The sequence below is a fragment of the Papio anubis genome, chromosome 11 (genome assembly GCF_008728515.1).
Source record: "Papio anubis isolate 15944 chromosome 11, Panubis1.0, whole genome shotgun sequence".
Classification (NCBI taxonomy): domain Eukaryota; kingdom Metazoa; phylum Chordata; class Mammalia; order Primates; family Cercopithecidae; genus Papio; species Papio anubis.
Window position 1 is genome coordinate 14,139,909 of NC_044986.1, and position 19,076 is coordinate 14,158,984.

General features: G+C 47.5%; 1 protein-coding gene across 10 annotated transcripts in view; it reads right to left on the reverse strand.

Moving 5' to 3' along the window:
- The window catches only part of DENND10 (DENN domain containing 10), a 30,612-nt gene extending 16,565 nt beyond the window's left edge, over window positions 1-14,047 (reverse strand). For 2 of the 10 annotated variants that reach the window (XR_652006.2, XM_009215477.2), the window contains exons 1-5: window positions 13,923-14,034; window positions 13,174-13,412; window positions 10,041-10,257; window positions 7,242-7,321; window positions 2,400-2,548 (exon numbers count right to left, since the gene is read on the reverse strand). Coding sequence is in view for 9 of the 10 variants with exons in the window: in XM_009215477.2 (XP_009213741.1) it covers window positions 2,400-2,548; window positions 7,242-7,321; window positions 10,041-10,257; window positions 13,174-13,352 (625 nt within the window). In the remaining variant the exon portion in view is untranslated. Of the gene's footprint in view, window positions 1-2,399; window positions 2,549-7,241; window positions 7,322-10,040; window positions 10,258-10,706; window positions 10,747-13,157; window positions 13,413-13,922 lie in introns of those variants that run through there. The other 8 variants (XM_017944371.2, XM_021943735.1, XM_017944372.2 and 5 more) reach the window with 8 other exon arrangements.
- Window positions 14,048-19,076: the final 5,029 nt, after the last annotated feature.

A 19,076-nucleotide genomic window follows, 5' to 3' on the forward strand; every position in this document is an offset into this window, starting at 1 on the left:
AGTCTCACTGTGTCACCCAGGCTAGAATGTAGTGGCATGATCTTTGTTCACTGCAACCTGCTTCCTGGGCTCAAGTGATTCTCCTGCTTCAGCTTCCTGGGTAGCTTGGATTACAGGCACAAGCCACCATGCCCAGCTAATATTTGTATTTTTAGTAGAGACGGGATTTCACCATGTTGGCCAGGCTGATCTCAAACTCCTGACCTCAAGTGATCCACTCACCTCAGCCTCCCAAAGTGTTGGGATTACAGGTGTGAGTCACAGTGCCTGGCCTACAAAATTATTTTTAATACAGAGAATTTAGGCAAATGTTGTAAAGCTTACAAACACTTTATTTGGTGGACGAGGGGATCTATCCTATGTCGGCTTCCCAGGACGTGTGCTCTGCCCCACATGAGACTCTATGGTGGGATGCAGAGAGGAAGTTAGATTCACAAAAAAGTGAAACAACTGATGTGAAGGGAACCAGCACCTTTCTGTATCATTAAAACTTCCTGATTAAAAAAAATAATAATAAAGTGTCTGCCAGGTGCAGGGTGGCTCATGTCTATAATCCCAACACTTTGGGAGGCCAAGGTGGGAGGATCACTTGAGCCCAGGAGTTTGAAATCAGCCTGGGCAACACAGGGAGACTCTGTCTCTAAAAAATGTTTTAAAAGTATATGGGGCCAGGTACAGTGCCTCACACTGTAATCCCAGCACTTTGGGAGGCCTAAGCAGGCGGGTCGCCTGAGGTCAGGAGTTTGACACCAGCCTGGCCAACATGGTGCAACCCCATCTCTACTAAAAATACAAAATTAGGCTGGGAGCAGTGGCTCACACCTGTAATTCCAGCACTTTGGGAGGCCAAGGCAGGTGGATCACCTGAGGTCAGGAGTTCCAGACCAGCCTGGCCAACATGGAGAAACCCCATCTCTACTAAAAATACAAAATTAGGTGGGCGTGGTGGCACATGCCTGTAATCTCAGCTACTAGGGAGGCTGAGGCAGGAGAATCACTTGAACCCAGGAGGCAGAGGATGCGGTGAACCATGATCGCGCCACCCAGCCTGGGCAACAAGAGCAAAACTCTGTCTCAAAAAAAAAAAAAAAAATTAGTTGGGTGTGGTGGCAGCTGCCTGTAGTCCCAGCTACCTGGGAGGCTGAGGCACGAGAATCACTTGAACCTGGAAGGCAGAGGTTGCGGTGAGCTGAGACCATGCCACTGCACTCCAGCCTGGGTGACACAGTGAGATTCTGTCTCAAAAAAAAAAAAATTAGCTGGGCAGGGCTACTCGGGAGGCTGAGGTGGAAGGATTGCTTGAGCCCAGGAAGTTGAGGTTACAGTGAGCCATCATTGTACCACCACTGCACTTCAGCCTCAGTGACAAAGCAAGACCTTGTCTCAAAAGGAAAAAAAGTAAGTCCACTAACTCCATCATGTCCCCCAGTATCATTACTTAAGTCCTTAAGTTAGCCTGACAAACAGCTAACACCTCAACAGGGATGCTGAGAAAACTCAAAGAACAGCGGGATCAAAAGAAAAGACAGATGGGCACTGTGGGGGGACATGACAGAAAGCAGCCTCGCCTTCAGAGATCCCCTCGCCTCCTGCTCAGGGACACTGAAGTCTGTGGCTTAGGCCTGGGCTGTCTGCATTTTGGATTTTCCAGCTGGAACTTAAATTAGGAGCTTGGGGTCAAGGACTTGGGCTCTTCAGATGACAGAGATAACTGCTAAGATCTAAGAAAAGAAATGTAATCCATGAAGACCTCGAGCCATAAAATTGAGCTTACCAGTGAGAAAACATTTCTAAAATAGCCAATAGGGCCGGGCGCGGTGGCTCACGCCTGTAATCCCAGCACTTTGGAAGGCCGAGGCGGGCGGATCACAAGGTCAGGAGATCGAGACCATGGTGAAACCCCGTCTCTACTAAAAATAGAAAAAATTAGCCGGGCGCAGTGGCGGGCGCCTGTAGTCCCAGCTACTCGGGAGGCTGAGGCCGGAGAATGGCGTGAACCCGGGAGGCGGAGCGTGCAGTGAGCCGAGATTGCGCCACTGCACTCCAGCCTGGGCGACAGAGCGAGACTCCGTCTCAAAAAAAATAAATAAAAAATAAAATAAAATAAAATAGCCAATAGAATAATATGGAAACAAACACTACAAAAACCTGTTTTCCCGTGAGAGAATTCTAACTCAATAAGGAAATACAGGGGTTAAAGTTACCCTCTTGTGTACAAATGATATGAAAAATATTATGTAAATGAAAATAACATATGGAAGGATTAGAATTATCTAGTCATTAGATAATTCTAATTAGATAATCTAATTATCTGATTAGTAGGAACAATAGGATCTAATGAGACTGTTCTTGGCTTGGGGATTTTGTCGTTGGATGGGTTTTGTTTTTTCCCTTCTTACCTTTGATGGAGCCAGCCAGGTAGGCCTTTCGGACATCAAAATCCTTACTAAGGAAAGAGCCATTTTCTTCACTCTGGCATATCCCCTTTGTGAGAACTGCAATATAACTCTCCATCATTTTAACTGGGCTCCCATGTTTCAGGTACATTCTGTAAGAAAGGACAACAAAGCAATTATGCTTCCATTTGGCATAAATCATGTGGAGATATGCACCCAGGCTGGTCTGGGTGCTTTCTCAAGAATCCGAAGCCACCTTGCTATGCCCTTCTGAATGCTTCACTCTTCTTTTTTTTTGAGACAGAGTCTCACTCTGTCACCCAGGCTAGAGTGCAGTGGCACAACCTTAGCTCACTGAAACCTCCACCTCCTGGCTTCAAGTGTTTCTCCCGCCTCAGTCGCCCGAGTAGCTGGGATTACAGGTGTGCGCCACCCTACCCCGCTAATTTTTGTAGTTTTAGTAGAGATGGGATCTCACCATGTTGGCCAGGCTGGTCTCTAACTTCTGACCTCAGGTGATCCACCCACCTCAGCCTCCTAAAGTGCTGGGATTACAGACATGAGTTACCGCACTTGGCCTGAATGCTTGAATCTTTTCATGTAGAAAGTAGTGTTACTTCGGTGAAACGCTGTCTCTACTAAAAATACAAAAAATTAGCTGGGCGTGGTGGCAGGCGCCTGTAGTCCCAGCTACTTGGGAGGCTGAGGCAGGAGAATGGCGTGAACCCGGGAGGTGGAGCTTGCAGTGAGCCAAGATCGCGCCACTGCAATCCAGCCTGGGCGACAGAGTGACGAGACTCCATCTCAAAAAAAAAATGTTGTGCACTTATCCTGTGTCTCACATTCCCAACTGGGGTTCTTAGTCATGCAACTCTGTTTTATTACTAAGATTTCCTTTGACAAGAAAGGAGTTTTATGCACTGTTCACAGAGAAAGCAGTAATTAGTTGTAGAACCCATACTTATTATTAGAGTTCCCAGAGGTAGCTACATTTAGCTAATTAAGAAATCAGGCCGGGCACAGTGGCTCAAGCCTGTAACCCCAGCACTTTGGGAGGCCGAGACGGGCGGATCACGAGGTCAGGAGATCAAGACCATCCTGGCTAACATGGTGAAACCCCGTCTCTACTAAAAAATAACAAAAAACTAGCGGGGCGAGGTGGCGGGCGCTTGTAGTCCCAGCTACTCGGGAGGCTGAGGCAGGAGAATGGCGTAAACCCGGGAGGCGGAGCTTGCAGTGAGCTGAGATCCGGCCACTGCACTCCAGCCCGGGCGACAGAGCGAGACTCCGTCTCAAAAAAAAAAATAAAAAATCAACATTCCTTTAGGTTTCTGGTGATAAATGCACATTAGACATTCATCATCAAGTTAAAGCTTCCAGAAAATGCTGACAGGAAACTGGATGCATTTATAGCTCACATGTGGAATCCCTCTCTTCCCCTTGAAATCTCTTCCTGTGAGCAACGAAAACTAAATTTTGCTTGAGAAATATGACTGGGTCTATTTGGGCCTTTCAGGAGCTGGTGGGATAGAAAATCGGGAAGAAAATAAAACATATTTAACACACATCACTTGAGGGCTGGGCACGGTGACTCACACCTGTAATCACAGCACTTTGGGAGGCCGAGGCGGGCGGATCATTTGAGGCCAGGAGTTCGAGACCAGCCCAGGCAACACGGTGAACCCCTGTCTCTACTAAAAACAAAAATTAGCTGGGCCTGGTGGCTCATGCCTGTAATCCCAGTTACTTGGGAGGCTGAGGCAGGAGAATCGCTTGAAGCCAGGAGGAGGAGATTGCAGTGAGTCAAGATCACACCACTGCACTCCAGCCTGGGCAACAGAGTGAGATTCCGTCTCAAAAAAAAACAAGACAGATCACTTGAAAATTATATTTATCACAGACTAAATGAAAAAAGCAAGTGTTTTAACTGCTTGCCACCTTTTGTCAATCATCAGTGTTTTTAAAAAATTACTAATTCAGGCCCGGCGCAGTGACTCACGCCTGTAATCCCAGCACTTTGGGAGGCTGAGGTGGGTGGATCACCTGAGGTCAGGAGTTTGAGACCAGCCTGACCCACATGGAGAAACCCCATCTGTACTAAAAATACAAAATCAGCCGGGCTTGGTGGCGCATGCCTATAATCCCAGCTACTTGGGAAGGCTGAGGCAGGAGAATCACTTGAACCTGGGAGGTGGAGGTTGCGGTGAGCTGAGATCACGCCATTGCACTCCAGCCTGGGCAACAAGAGCAAAACTCCGTCTCAAAAAAAAAACCAAAAAAAACAAAACTACTAATTCAGTTCATAACTTGAGGGAAAAAAGGTAAAGAACAAGGAATGTGGTGAGCTTTCACACACGTAAAATACATTCAAACCCAGGAACTCACACACAAGCTCACACGGGGAGAAAAACTTCTCTGATAGGATATAAAAAAGGAGGTCACAGGAGTTGTGTGGAGTGGGGGTCAGGAGGTAGAACTGGAGTCTGGAAACAGGAGGAGGAGGGAGCTTAGTTTTCACTGTATAATCTCCTGTATTTCTAAGTGTGCTTTATTACCACCAACAACAAAAAAAGCAAAATGCCATTAACTTTCTAAAATAGAGGCCGAGCACTGTGGCTCATGCTTATAATCTCAGCACTACGGAAGGCCGAGGCAAGAGGCTCACTTGAGGGCAGGAACTCAAGACAAGCCTGGTGAACATGGTGAAACCCTGTCTCTACTAAAAATATAAAAATTAGCCAGGCGTGGTGGTGGGTGCCTGTAATTCCAGCTACTTGGGAGGCTGAGGCACAAGAATTGCTTAAACCCAGGAGGTGGAGGTTGTAGTGAGCCGAGATGGCGCCATTACATTCCAGCCTGGGTGACAGAGTGAGACCATGTAAAAAAAAAAAAAAAAATTATGAAATATAAACAATACACAGTAATAGAGAAGAGAAACATAAGGTTGGTAGGATAAGATGACTTCTTACATGACAACCCTGGGCCAGGAGAGATAAAACAGAGGGGAAAATCCCCCCAAAAGCACTCCACAGGAAAAGCCCACAGTGTGACCCAGAGGGCCTTTTTCAGATAGACATCCATAGGCTGCCACACCTGGCCTGGACAGCTGACTGCAAGTGTGCATGAAACCCTGGTTCTCTAGCAGGGCCACTAGCTGCAAGCGACTAGAGGCTGAAGGGGACCACGGCAGTGAACCTGCAGCCACACAGGGAATGAGGTTCCCTCCTGCGGGCTTCCGCTGCGGCTGTGCGCAGCAAGCTGTGTGTGGAAGGCACGCCTGCCTGCTCCTCTCACCACAAACGGAGGGAGACAACTCCATCAACCTCACTGTCATGAAGAAAAGAAGTCTTTGCCTATGAGTGTGTGCATGTACACGCAGACCTGTGTGTGTGTGTGTGTGTGTACAAATACGTGGACGTGCATACATGCAAGAGAGAGCATAGTGCTGCATTAAAGGGCAGGAAGCAGAGGAGGCGGCTGGCAGTAGCTCCGAGTTCTCACTTCTCTTGCACCATGACGGGAGAGGAAATCCGGGATACTACAATGCCATGCACCGCAGAAGCTGAGAAACCATCTGGGCCTCCTTCTGGGCAGGAAGTGGGGTCTGAAGCAACCTTGCCTTTTGGACTCCAGAATATTTCCCAGTGAATTCAGTTGAGCAACCAAATGAAATGGGAGTCCAATGTTTGTTCAAAAATACCTCTGTAGTGTTTCAGTTTATGGCTTCTGGATAGCGTCTTTTCTGGCAATAATAATCTCCCTTTGTGTAAGTGCCACATTAGCAGACAGCTGTTTATCCAGAGTGAGACATTCACCTGGAATTTATGAGAGTAGGAAGCTTTTTTATTCTGGCTGGCTGCAAAAATGGTGAAATCTCATTTAGCCAAGATATAATCTAACTGAAACCCTTAGGTAATGAGAAGATAGTCTTATGATAGTTTTTCTCTTTTTTATTTTTTTTGCTTTTTCTGGTGTGTGTATATACATTGATGGACAAAAACAGCCAAAAGGCAACCATTTATTGAGGTTTTTTTTTTGAGACGGAGTCTTGCTCTGTTGCCCAGGCTGGAGTGCAGTGGCGCGATCTTGGCTCACTGCAAGTTCTGCCTCCCGGGTTCACACCATTCTCCTGCCTCAGCCTCCCGAGTGGCTGGGACTACAGGCGCCCGCCCCCATGTCTGGCTAATTTTTTGTATTTTTAGTAAAGACGGGGTTTCACTATGTTAGCCAGGATGGTCTCGATCTCCTAACCTCGTGATCCGCCCACCTCGGCCTCCCAAAGTGCTGGGATTATAGGTATGAGCCACTATGCCAGGCCATTTTTGATAAATTTTTCAACAATGGAGATGAAACTAAAACAGTCTAGCTGAATCACGACTAACCAATTAATCAGAATTCCCTAGCTTCTCAACATTCCAGCTAAGAAATGTGTTCTTGTGTTTCGGCATAATTCTTCCCCCAAAATGACTGCACACACAGACCTTGACACATACAAACCAGTTTACCGTGTCATAAGGCACTTAACTTATCCAACCTACTAAGGGAATTCTAGACTAGAAGTGAACAGAAGTAACAGACCAAAAGTAGGAAGTGACTCAGAACACCCAGGAGCTACAATAGCTACACAAACTGCTTCTTCTCTTCCCCTAGATCATTTACCCAAATAAGAGAAGTATCAACAAAGCAAAAGAGAAACGCCCTCTTTACAGTCTGTGAAGGGCTACTAAAGATTTTGCTGGGGAGACACAAGGTTGAACTTTGTTTTCTCAGTATAGAAATCTGCTATTTAACTATATTAAGGTCTTCATTTTATATATTAGCATTTAATACAATTTTTATACAGACCTACACAATATCCTAGTGAAGGCAGCATACTTCTCTGGGTTAAAATCTTTGGTGGTCAGAACAATAGAAAAATGAGTCACCTGTTCAAAAGAAACAAAAAAAAAAACACACTTTTTAAAGACGCTTTAGCAGAATTTTTATTACTATATTCTAACAAACCTTTTAAGACATAACAGTATTAAAAGAAAAAGACCGCCTGGGCGCAGTGGCTCACGCCTGTAATCCCAGCACTTTAGGAGGCCGAGGCGGGCGGACTACGAGGTCAGGAGATCGAGACCATCCTGGCTAACACAGTGAAACCCCGTCTCTAGTAAGGAATACAAATAGCCGGGCGTAGTGGCGAGCGCCTGTAGTCTCAGCTACTTGGGAGGCTGAGGCAGGGAATTGCTTGAGCCCAGGAGGCAGAGGTTGCAGTGAGCCGAGATCGTGCCACTGCACTCCAGCCTGGGCAACAGAGTGAGACTTTGTCTCAAAAAAAGAAAAGAAGCTTCATTTACTTATATGCCTCTATTATTATAAATTTCTGATAATCATATACCTAATATTTCCACTAATGAGACAAAATTCAGAATTTTAGAAATACAAAACTTTGAAGAGATACATTTAAAATGAAGAGTAGGTAGTGACGCATGCCTGTAATCCCAGCTACTTGGGAGGCTGAGGCATGAGAATCGCTTGATCCTGGGAGGCAGAGGTTGCAGTGAGCCGAGATCATACCACTGCACTCCAACCTGGGTGACAGAGCAAGACTCCATCTCAAAAAAAGAAAAAAATAAATAAAAAGAACTTACTGAGCAATAAACCAAAGATTTCATTACATATTGAAACCTATCTTTTTGGCCAGGTGCAGTGGCTCACGCCTGTAATTCCAGAACTTTAGGAGAAAAGACAGGAGGAACACTTGAACCCAGGAGTTCAAGACCAGCCTGGGCAACAGAGTGAGACTTCATCTCTACAAAAAATTTTAACACTAGCAGGGCATGGTGGTGCACGCCTGTGCTCCCAGCTACTCAGGGAGCTGAGGTGGGAGGGTCACTTGGGCCCAGGAGATTAAGGCTGCAGTGAGACATGATTGTACCACTGCACTCCAGCCTGGGTGACAAAATGAGACTCTGACTCAAAAAATAAAAATTAAAAATTGAAGTTAAAAGATAAAAAGAAAGAAAGAAAATTAGCTGCACGTGGTGGCACATGCCTGTAATCCCAGCTACTCAGGAGGCTGAGGCAGGAGAATGGCTTGAACCTGGAAGGCAGAGGTTGCCGTGAGCTGAGATCATGCCGCTGCACTCCAGCCTGGGCGACAAGAGCAAAACTCGCATCAAAACAAAAAAAAAACAAAAAAAAACACAACCTATCTTCTTGCAAATTTGTATTTTTTATATTTTGTAACTATGAATCTGCTTTGTCTTAAGCCTTCTACAGTTTCTAAATTGTTACCTTCCTGCTATTTTAAATGTAATTTCTTAAATTTAAGCTGGTATTCTAGTCACGTTTCACAGAGTCCCACTATTGGCTATACATTAGCCCTAAAACAGGAAAAAATGTCTGTCTGGGTACATGCCAGAGGCTCAGCCACTTTGTTCCAATATTCTATTCTTTGAAAAAACCTGCTGGTTGCTTGGGATTAGGAAAGTCCACGACTAGACATCCTAGTCTTCCACGTCACACTGATACTGTTCATACCAAACAACACACCAAGAAAAGTCTACTTCATACTTGAGCTGCCTTAAATATCCTTTCTAAATTTTTTTTTTTTTGAGACAGAGTTTCACTCTTGTTGCCTAGGCTAAAGTACAATGGCGCAATCTCGGCTCACCACAACCTCTGCCTCGCAGGTTCAAGAGATTCTCCTGCCGCAGGCCTCCCGAGTAGCTGGGATTACAGGCATGCGCCACCACGCCTGGTTAATTTTTTGTATTTTCAGTAGAGATGGGGTTTCTCCATGTTGGTCAGATTGGTCTTGAACTCACAACCTCAGGTGATCCACCCGCCTCAGCCTCCCAAAATGCTGGGATTACTGGCGTGAGCTAACGCACTCGGCTTGCCTTTCTAAATTCTGAATTTATCCTGGCCGGGTCATCTGAGGTCAACAGTTCAAGACCAGCCTGACAAACATGGTAAAACCTGTCTCTACTAAAACTACAAAAAATTAGCCAGGCGTGATGGTGGGTGCCTGTAATCCCAGCTACTTGGGAGGCTGAAGCAGGAGAATCGCTTGAACCTGGGAGGCGGAGGTTGCAGTGAGCCGAGATTGTGCCATTGTACTCCAGACCGACCAACAGAGAACAACTCCATCTCAAAAAAACAAAAACAAAAAAAAAGGGGAAAAGACCACATATTGCTGTACTGCTCACCAATATACCAACTACAGGGTCTGTCATATAATAGACAATAATAAATATTTACAGAATGAATGAGAATGAAGTGTGAAAGAGAATATTCCCAATGAAAATAATATTTAATATTTTCTTTCTTTTTTTTTTTGAGATGGAGTCTCACTCGGTCACCAGGCTGGAGTGCAGTGGCGTGATCTCAGCTTACTACAACCTCCGCCTCCTGGGTTCAAGCGATTCTCCTGCCTAAGTCTCCTGAGTAGCTGGGACTACAGGCGTGTACCACAACGCCCAGCTAATTTTTGTATTTTTAGTAGAGACGGGGTTTCACCATGTTGGCCAGGATGGTCTCGATCTGTTGACCTCATGATCCGCTCACCTTGGCCTCCCAAAGTGCTGGGATTACAGGGGTGAGCCACTGTGCCCAGCCTATTTTGGGTTTTTTTTAATCTTCATGCAATCATACCTTTTTCAAAATGGAAGACTCTGGAACTTCAATTGTTGTGATATAAAACCATGTTCTTCTGTACTGACCAAAGACAAAGGGATGGAGAAGTTTGTTTTCATCTGTAAGGCAGCATTTTCTCAGCAGCAGGTTCCTTAATGTGGCTGTCGTGGAAGGATAACACCACACCCACAGAACTTCTCCATTTGTGTCCTTTTCTACGGTGGAAAGATGGTCACTGTGAGAATGTCAAACAGCAGCAAGGAAGTGAATTGATTGGTTACTCAGAAACACTTAGTGGAATCAGTTTTAACACCCCATTTTACAAAGCAACTTAGAGTACTTGAGACCCCAAATTCCCACCTATCTCTACTGCTCAAATTATCTAGCTGTCATGATCCTGAATTACAGGCCACCTGAGTAAAAAGTTTTTATAACAAACCATGAATGAAAATTCAGCCTTAGAGATAAGGTAGAGTTTTGGCCGGGCACGGTGGCTCATGCCTGTAATCCCATCACTTTGGGAGGCCAAGGCGAGTGGATTACCTGAGGTCAGGACTTCGAGACCAGCCTGACCAATCTGGAAAAACCCCGTCTCTACTAATAATACAAAAATTAGCCAGGTGTGGTGGGGCATGCCTGTAATCCCAGCTACTTGGGAGGCTAAGGCACAAGAATTGCTTGAACCTGGGAGGCAGAGGTTGCAGTCAGCCAAGATCACGCCACTGTACTCTAGCTTGGGCAACAGAGCGAAACTCGGTCTCAAAAAAAAAAAAGAGAGAGATTGTTAGAGTTTCTCCCCATCTCCTCCCACACAAATGCTTATAAACTAAAATTATATTAAGTTTTTATCTAGTTGGAATAATTCTTCTTTTTTTTTTTTTGAGGCGGAGTCTCACTCTGTCACCCAGGCTGGAGTGTACTGGTGCTATCTTGGCTCCCAGGTTCAAGCGATTCTCCTGCCTCAGTCTCCGGAGTAGCTGGGATTACAGGTGCCCACCACCATGCCCGGCTAATTTTTGTATTTTTAGTAGAGACAGGGTTTCTCCATGTTAGCCAGGCTGGTCTTGAACTCCTGACCTCAGGTGATCTGCCCACCTCGGCCTCCCAAAGTGCTGGGTGGAATAATTTTTTTTTTTTTTCTTTTTAGATGCAGTTTTGCTCTTATTGCCCAGGCTGGAGTACAATGCAGTAATCTCAGCTCACCGCAACCTCCATCTCCCAGGTTCAAGTGATTCTCCTGCCTCAGCCTCCCGAGTGGCTGGAATTACAGGCATGCACCACCACGTCTGACTAATTTTGTATTTTTAGTAGAGAGGGGGTTTCGTTTTCTCCATGTTGGTCAGGCTGGTCTCGAACTCCCGACCTCAGATGATCCGCCCACTTCAGCCCCTCAAAGTGCTGGGATTACAGGCGTGAGCCACCGTGCCAAGCTGAATAATTCTTAATAAATACATAGAAAAGGTCTGTCGAAAACAAAACTGGAGATGAACAGTGAAATCTTTCAAACCATGTTGCATAGCAACTGTATGAATTTTGTATTTAAAATTGTTTAGGCCAATCACAATGGCTCATGCCTATAATTCTAACACTTTGGGAAGCCAGGAGGATCGCCTGAGACCAGAAGTTCCAGACCAACCTGGGTAACATAGTGAGACTGTATCTCTACAAAAAAAATTTTTAATTAGCTGGGCATGGTGGTGCACACCTATGGTCCCAGCTACTCAGGAAGCTAAGGTGGGAGGATCACTTTAGCCCAGGATTCAGAGGTTGTCGTGAGCTATGCACCACTGCATTCCAGCCTAGTCAACAGAGAGAGACCCTGTCTCTCAAAACTACAAATAAAAAATTGTTATTGAAACAGAACTACCATTCCACCCAGTAATTCCACTACTGGGTATCTGCCAAAAGGAAAAGAAATCATTATATTAAAAAAGACACCCGCACTCTTTTTTTTTTTTTTTCTCTGTAGAGACAGGGTCTCACTCTGTCACTCAGGCTGCAGTGCAGTGACACAATCTCAGCTCACTGCAACCTCCACCTCCCAGATTCAAGTGATTCTCCTGCCTCAGCCTCCCAAGTGTCTGAGATTACAGGCGTGCACCACCACACCCAGCTAACTTTTTGCCTTTTTAGTGGAGACAGGGTTTCACTATATTGGCCAGGCTGATCAACTTTCAGCCTCAATTGATCCACCTGCCTCAGCCTCCCAAAGTGCTGGGATTACAGGCATGAGCCAGCACGCCTGGCCTCTTTTTTTTTTTTTTTATTTCTTTTTTTGAGACGGGGTGGGGGATCTCGCTCTGTCATCCATGCTGGAGTACAGTGGCATGATCTCAGTTCACTGCAACCTCTGCCTCCTGGGATCAAGCAATCCTCCCACCTACAGGCACACCACACCTGGCTAATTTTTGTATTTTTTGTAGAGACAGGGTTTTACCACGTTGCCCAGGCTGGCTGCAAACCCCTTTTAAATTCATATTAATGTGAATAATAAAAAAACTGCTGAGTTCAAAACATGATTGTATGTCATTTTTTTATTTGCTATTAGTAAAGACAGTTTAACTTAGCCTTAGTTCAAAAGTACCTTCTGGAGAAACTAAGTTACTTAGGTTTTGTTTTGAAGCAGTTTGAAAATCACATTAGAAATAAATACAGTAATCCGCCTGGATAACATGTCGGTATCCCATCTCCACAAGAAATACAAAAATTAATCGGGTGGTGGTGCACGCCTGAGGTCCCAGCTACTCAGAGGCCGAGGCGGGAGGATAGTTTGGGCCCGGGAGGTGGAGGCTGCAGACAGCGGTGATTGCGCTACTGCACTGCAGTCTGGATAAGAGGGAGACCCTGCCTAAAACAAAAAAAAAAAAGATGAAAGAAAAAGAAATACAGTAAGCGATTCCCACATAAACACACTGCTTCGAGGCAGTGAAAAATAATCAGCATATTTCTTCAGTTTTGCTAAAGCCTAAGCAATGTTATTGTGCACTTGGGGAATAGAAAGAGTTTAGGGGTGTGCAAAAATCTCGGGAAAATAAAACTTTTTCGAAGGGAACCAAGGGGTTCCACCCCCTAAACACTGCACGAGGCTGCCCAAAGATCCCAATGTGATATTTTTTAATTATGGAAGATAATTACATTCCTCAGAGCTAACCGAGATTCCACCTCACACGATTGTGTAGAAACTCCTGCTTTATGCACAAGCTCGATCACATGATGCAGGAGCTCTCCACTGGTGGGGGTTGGGGGCTCTGGGCTACACTGCGAGGGTCCCACGCCCGGCTCTGTACTGCCTATAGTGTGTCGGTGCACAATGACGGCCTGGGCCTCCATTTGCTCCTCCGTGAAGTGCGCGTCAGACGTTTCCCACGGCCCCTGGGTCCTTGGTGAGAGCTAAAAGGAGACAACGTGTGTACTACGCGCAGCACCCGGCCCAGAAGTCTCCAGCTGCCCGGTCCCACAGTCACCCGTGGCTCCGAGGCAGCCGCCCGCGCGCGGCTCGGGAGAACCGGGCCCTACCTCCTCCCCGCCGCGCCGCGCCGCGCCGCGCCGCCAGCCGGCCGCTCCCGCCCGGCCCGGCCCTGCCCGCGCAGCGCCCCTCGCAGCCGCCCAGCCTGGGCGCGCAGGGGGAGCTCCACCCTGGGATCTTAGAGGTCCCCGGGTTCCCTCAGGCCGGAAGGGCCCCACAGGCGGCCGCGGGCGGGCGGGCGACGGCGGCGGGCCGGGTCCCCTGTTCCGAGGCCGGGCTCCGCAGCCCCCAGTCCAGGCCCAACAGGGAGGGGGCCGCGCCCTCCTCATGCGGGCGGCGCCAGGGGCCGCGGGAGCCAGGGCTACCCCGGGCCGAGGTGGAGCAGAGGCAGAACCAGGGTGCAGGCTTGCCAGGCAGGGCGCCTACGTCCTCACCGATCAGCCCGACTCCAAGCATCAGCTGAGTGTCCACCACCTCGGCCGCAGCCATCTTCCGCCGCCGCGGCGCGCAGCTCTGGCTGCCGCCTGCAGGACCCGCCTCTCACCCGAGCCCCGCCCCGCCCGCCCGCCGTAGGGCCCGCCCCATAACAGGCCCCGCCTCCCGCCGTAGGACCCGCCTCCCTCCCGCCCCGCCCAATCACAGGACCATCAACCCCCACGTCGGCCCCACCCCACCCGCAGGCCCACCTATTCCAGCCCCAGTCCTACCTGTCAGAACGTGCTGGATGCAGCTCTCCTCCTCTTCTGCCCTTGGCCCTTCGCCCTTGGAAACCTCCTTGAGTCTCCGCAGCCTCCCTCAATTTCTCTAATCCAGCTCTTCATCATTCTTCTCAATCCACTCCAATCTTTCTTCCCGTTTTAGGCTTTCCTTGTTCTACCTCTGCCCTCTAGTCAAGCTCAAAAGAACAGGTCACCTTGTTCCTAAAAAGGGGCGTCCTGAGGATGGAGGAAGGGTCTCCATTCATTCCTTCATCCAGCCATCCCCAAAACAAAAATAAAATTGAGGGCCTAATAAGGCATTAGGGATACCTTATAGGGCTGAACAGGACAGAGCAGTCCACTGGGGAAGACAGACAATTGGTGAGTAGAATAAATAAATAAATAAATAAAATAAAACAATTAGCTGGGCGTGGTGGTGTGTGCCTGTGGTCCCAGATCCTTGGGAGGCTGAGGTGGGAGGATCGCTTGAGTCTGGGAGGCTGAGGCCAGAACGAGCCGTGTCTGTACCACTGCACTCCAACCTGGGTGAGAGAGTGAGACCCAGTCTCAAAAAAAAAAAAAAAAAAAGGTACATCTTTGTCCCAGTTTGCTGGATGGCAGTGCCCTGCATCCAAAGCAGATATTTTAGGTGCAGATTGATACAAGTTGGTGTTGTATTGTCAAGGTTTTTTTTTTTTTTTTTGAGACAGAGTCTCGCCTTGTTGCCCAGGATGGAGTGAAGTGGCACAAACTTGGCTCACTGCAACCTCTGCCTCCCGGGTTGAAGCCATTCTCCTGCCTTAGCCTCCTGAGTAGCTGGGATTACAGGCGCCCACCATCACGCCCAGGTAATTAAAAAATTTTTTTTGTAGAGATGGGTCTCACTATGTTGCCTAGTCTGATCTCGAACTCCTGACCTCAAGTGATGCTCCTGCCTTGGCCTCTTATTGTACTGAGATCAGAGGCGTGAGCCACCGCACCTGGCTGATTTTTTTTTTTAGTAGAGACGGGGGTTTCACCATGTTCGCCAGGCTGGTCTCGAACTCCTGACCTCAGGTGATCCACCTGCCTCAGCCTCCCAAAGTGCTGGGATTATAGGCATGAGCCACCGCTCTCTGCCTGTTTTATTTTTTGTAGAGATAGGGTCTCGCCATATTGCCCCAGCTGGTCTTGAAATCCTAGGCTCAAGCAATCCTGCCTTAACCTTCCAGAGTATTATATAAAACTTAACATATTTCGGCTGGGCGCAGTGACTCACACCTGTAATCCCAGCACTTTGGGAGGCCGAGGCAGGCGGATCACAAGGTCAGGAGATCGAGACCATCCTGGCTAACACGGTGAAACCCTGTCTCTAATAAAAATACAAAAAATTAGCCAGGCGTGGTGGTGGGTGCCCGTAGTCTGAGCTACTCGGGAGGCTGAAGCAGGAGAATGGCGTGAACCCGGGAGGTGGAGCTTGCAGTGAACTGAGATCATGCCACTGCACTCCAGCCTGGGCGACAGAGCGAGACTCCGTCTCAAAAAAAAAAAACTTAACATATTTCAGCTATTATTCTGGGTTGAATTGTGTCCCCTCAAAATTCATATGTTGAAGCCCTAACCCTGAGTACCTCAGAAAGTGACTGTATTGGAGGCCTTTAAAGAGGTGCTTAGGTTAAAATGAGGCCATTCATGGTGGGCCCTAATCAATCTAATGGGTGTCCTTATTAAAAGAAGAAATGTGGGCCGTGTGCAATGGCTCAAGCCTGTAATCTCAGCGCTTTGGGAGGCTGAAGCAGATGGATCACTTGAGGTCAAGAGCTTTAGACCAGCCTGGCCAACATGGTGAAACCCTGTCTCTACTAAAAATACAAAAATAATTAGCCAGGCATATTGGCAGGTGCCTGTAATCCCAGCTACTCAGGAGGCCGAGGCAGGAGAATCACTTGAACTCGGGAGGCAGAGGTTGCAGTGAGCCAAGATCGCGCCACTGCACTCCAGTTGGGCAACAGAGCGAGACACTGTCAAAAAAAAAAAAAAAAAAGAAGAAGAAATGTGGACACAGAGAGACACCAGAGGCCTGCGTGGACATAGAAAAGAGCATATGTGAAGAGGTGGCCAGAAGGCAGCCATCTGCAAGCCAAATAGAGAGGCAGCAGAGGAACTAACCTGCCCACATGCCTTGATTTTGGATTTCTAGCCTCCAGAGATGTGACAAAGTACATTTTTGTTGTTCAAGCCACTCACTCTGTGCTACTTCATTATGGCAGCCTGAGAAAACGAATGTAGCTACCCTTAGGTAATTTGGAGGGTTTGGGGGTCGTTTGATTTTGTTTTCTTTTTGAGAAAGGATCTGACTCTGTTGCCCAGGCTGGAGGGCAGTGACATGATCTCCGCTCACTGCAACCTCTGCCTCCTGGGCTCAAGCGATCCTCCCACCTCAGCCTCCTGAGTAGCTGGGACTACAGGCACGCGCCACCACGCTTTGCTAATTTTTGTATTTTTTGTAGAGATGGGGTTTCACTGTGTTGCCCAAGCTGGTCTCAAACTCCTGAGCTCATTTATTTATGTCTTCTTTATTTATTTGTTTATTTATTTACTTATTTTTGAGACAGGGTCTGGCTCTTTCACCCAGACTGGAGTGCAGTGGTGCAATCTCAGCTCACTGCAACCTTCGCCCTCTGGGCTCAAGCCATCCTCCCACCTCAGCCTCTGGAGTAGCTTGGACCACAGGTGTGCAAAATAGCCTGGCTATTGTTTTGTATTTTTAGCGGAGACAGGGTCTCACTAGATTGCCTAGGCGGGTCCCAAGCTCCTGAGCTCAAGCAATCCACTCACCTTGGCTTCCAAAGTGCTGGGACTACAAGTTAGAGCCACTGTGCCTGGCTGGTAATTTGTATTCGATGTATATGGATTGCCTTGCCAGAGATTGTATTTCTGTGGGGGTTTCCTCCTTTTCTCTTGCGAAAGAGAAGCCGGCAAAACTTTGAATTACTGAAGGTAACCCCTCTCTTCTCTCTGCAGTCAAGGTGTGGGCCCCTTGAGTTTGCTTAGTCTTCCTTGGCCAGCCACTCAGTCCCTTGTCTGGAATTAAAACATACAATTGCCGGGCGCGGTGGCTCACGCCTGTAATCCCAGCACTTTGGGAGGCCGAGGCGGGCGGATCACAAGGTCAGGAGATCGAGACCACGGTGAAACCCCGTCTCTACTAAAAATACAAAAAATTAGCCGGGCGCGGTGGCGGGCGCCTGTAGTCCCAGCTACTCAGGAGGCTGAGGCAGGAGAATGGCGTGAACCTGGGAGGCGGAGCTTGCAGTGAGCCGAGATCGCGCCACTGCACTCCAGCCTGGGCGACAGAGCGAGACTCCGTCTCAAAAAAAAAAAAAAAAAAAAAAAAAAACATACAATTACCTCCCTTTGTGAGAAGGGTTTAAGAGGAAATGTGCCAGATACCCACAGGAATACCAATACCACAGAGAGAAGGCAACAAGGGGTGTGTGTGTGTGTGGAGTCATGGACCTCAGGACCTCAGGACTAACTTGTTGCTCCTGGGGCAGCTTGTTCCCCTGAATGATCTGGGAGTTGGCAAAATCTCTGTTCACTGCAACTTCAGCCTCTCCAACTTAAGCCATCTTCCCACCTCAGCCTTCCAAGCAGCTGGGACTACAGGTGTGTGCCACCACGCCTGGCTAATACTTTTTTTTTTTTCTTTTTGAATTTTTAGTAGAGATGGGGTTTCACCATGTTGCCCAGGCTGGTCTTGAACTTGTGAGCTCCAGCTATCCACCCGCCCCACGCTCCCAAAGTGCTGGGATTACAGGTGTGAACCACCATGCTGGCTGCTTCCAGTTGTTTAAATAAAAAGTCTCTGAAATTGGGATGCATTTTACAATTATAATTCATAGTGTTTTTTTTCCCCAAGGGGTGTATAAAATAATGATACATCATCATTGATAGCATTTCTAGATTTGATGAAACATGATAAACAGAAATGATGAGAAAATATGTTAAAACCATATGCCCAGCTGGGCGCGGTGGCTCACGCCTGTAATCCCAGCACCTTGGGAGGCTGAGGCGGGCAGATCATGAGATCAGGAGATTGAGACCATCCTGGCTAACACGGTGAAACCCCGTCTCTACTAAAAATAAAAAAAATTAGCCGGGCGTAGTGGCGGGCGCCTGTAGTCCCAGCTACTCGGGAGGCTGAGGCAGGAGAATGGCAAACCTGGGAGGCGGAGCTTGCAGTGAACCGAGATCGCGCCACTGCACTCCAGCCTGGGTGACAGAGCGAGACTCCGTCTCAAAAAAAAAAAAAAAAAAAAAAAATTTGCCCTAGATCTCCTATCCTTTTTGCTTCACCAAGGTCATTTGTTGAGTCTTACAGAGACACATTTACCCCACGATACATGATATAATTATGTGTGGCATTTGGGCTTGGAGAGTCATTTTCCATGAAATTAGCAAGAACACAAGATCAATAAAACTTGATTTCCTTTGCACATTGTGCAAATATTTGTAACAGGAAGCATTTAGAAAATAAATGAGGACTGGCCGGGCGTGGTGGCTCATGCCTGTAATAACACCACTTTGGAGGCCGAGGTGGGTGGGTCACTTGAGGTCATAAGTTCAAGACTAGCCTGGCCAACATGGTGAAACCCCATCTCTACTAAAAATACAAAAATTAGCTAGGCATGGTGGTGGGCGCCTATAATCCCAGCTACTCAGGAAGCTGAGGCAGAGTGACTTGAACCCAAGAGGCGACAGTTGCAGTGAGCCAAGATCGCACCACTGCATTCCAGCCTGGGTGACAGAGACTCCATCTCAGAAAAAAAAAAAAAAGAAAAGAAACGAGGATGAAGATGATGATGAACAGATAATAAAACAAAGGAGAGGGAGATGACAGTGGGTGCA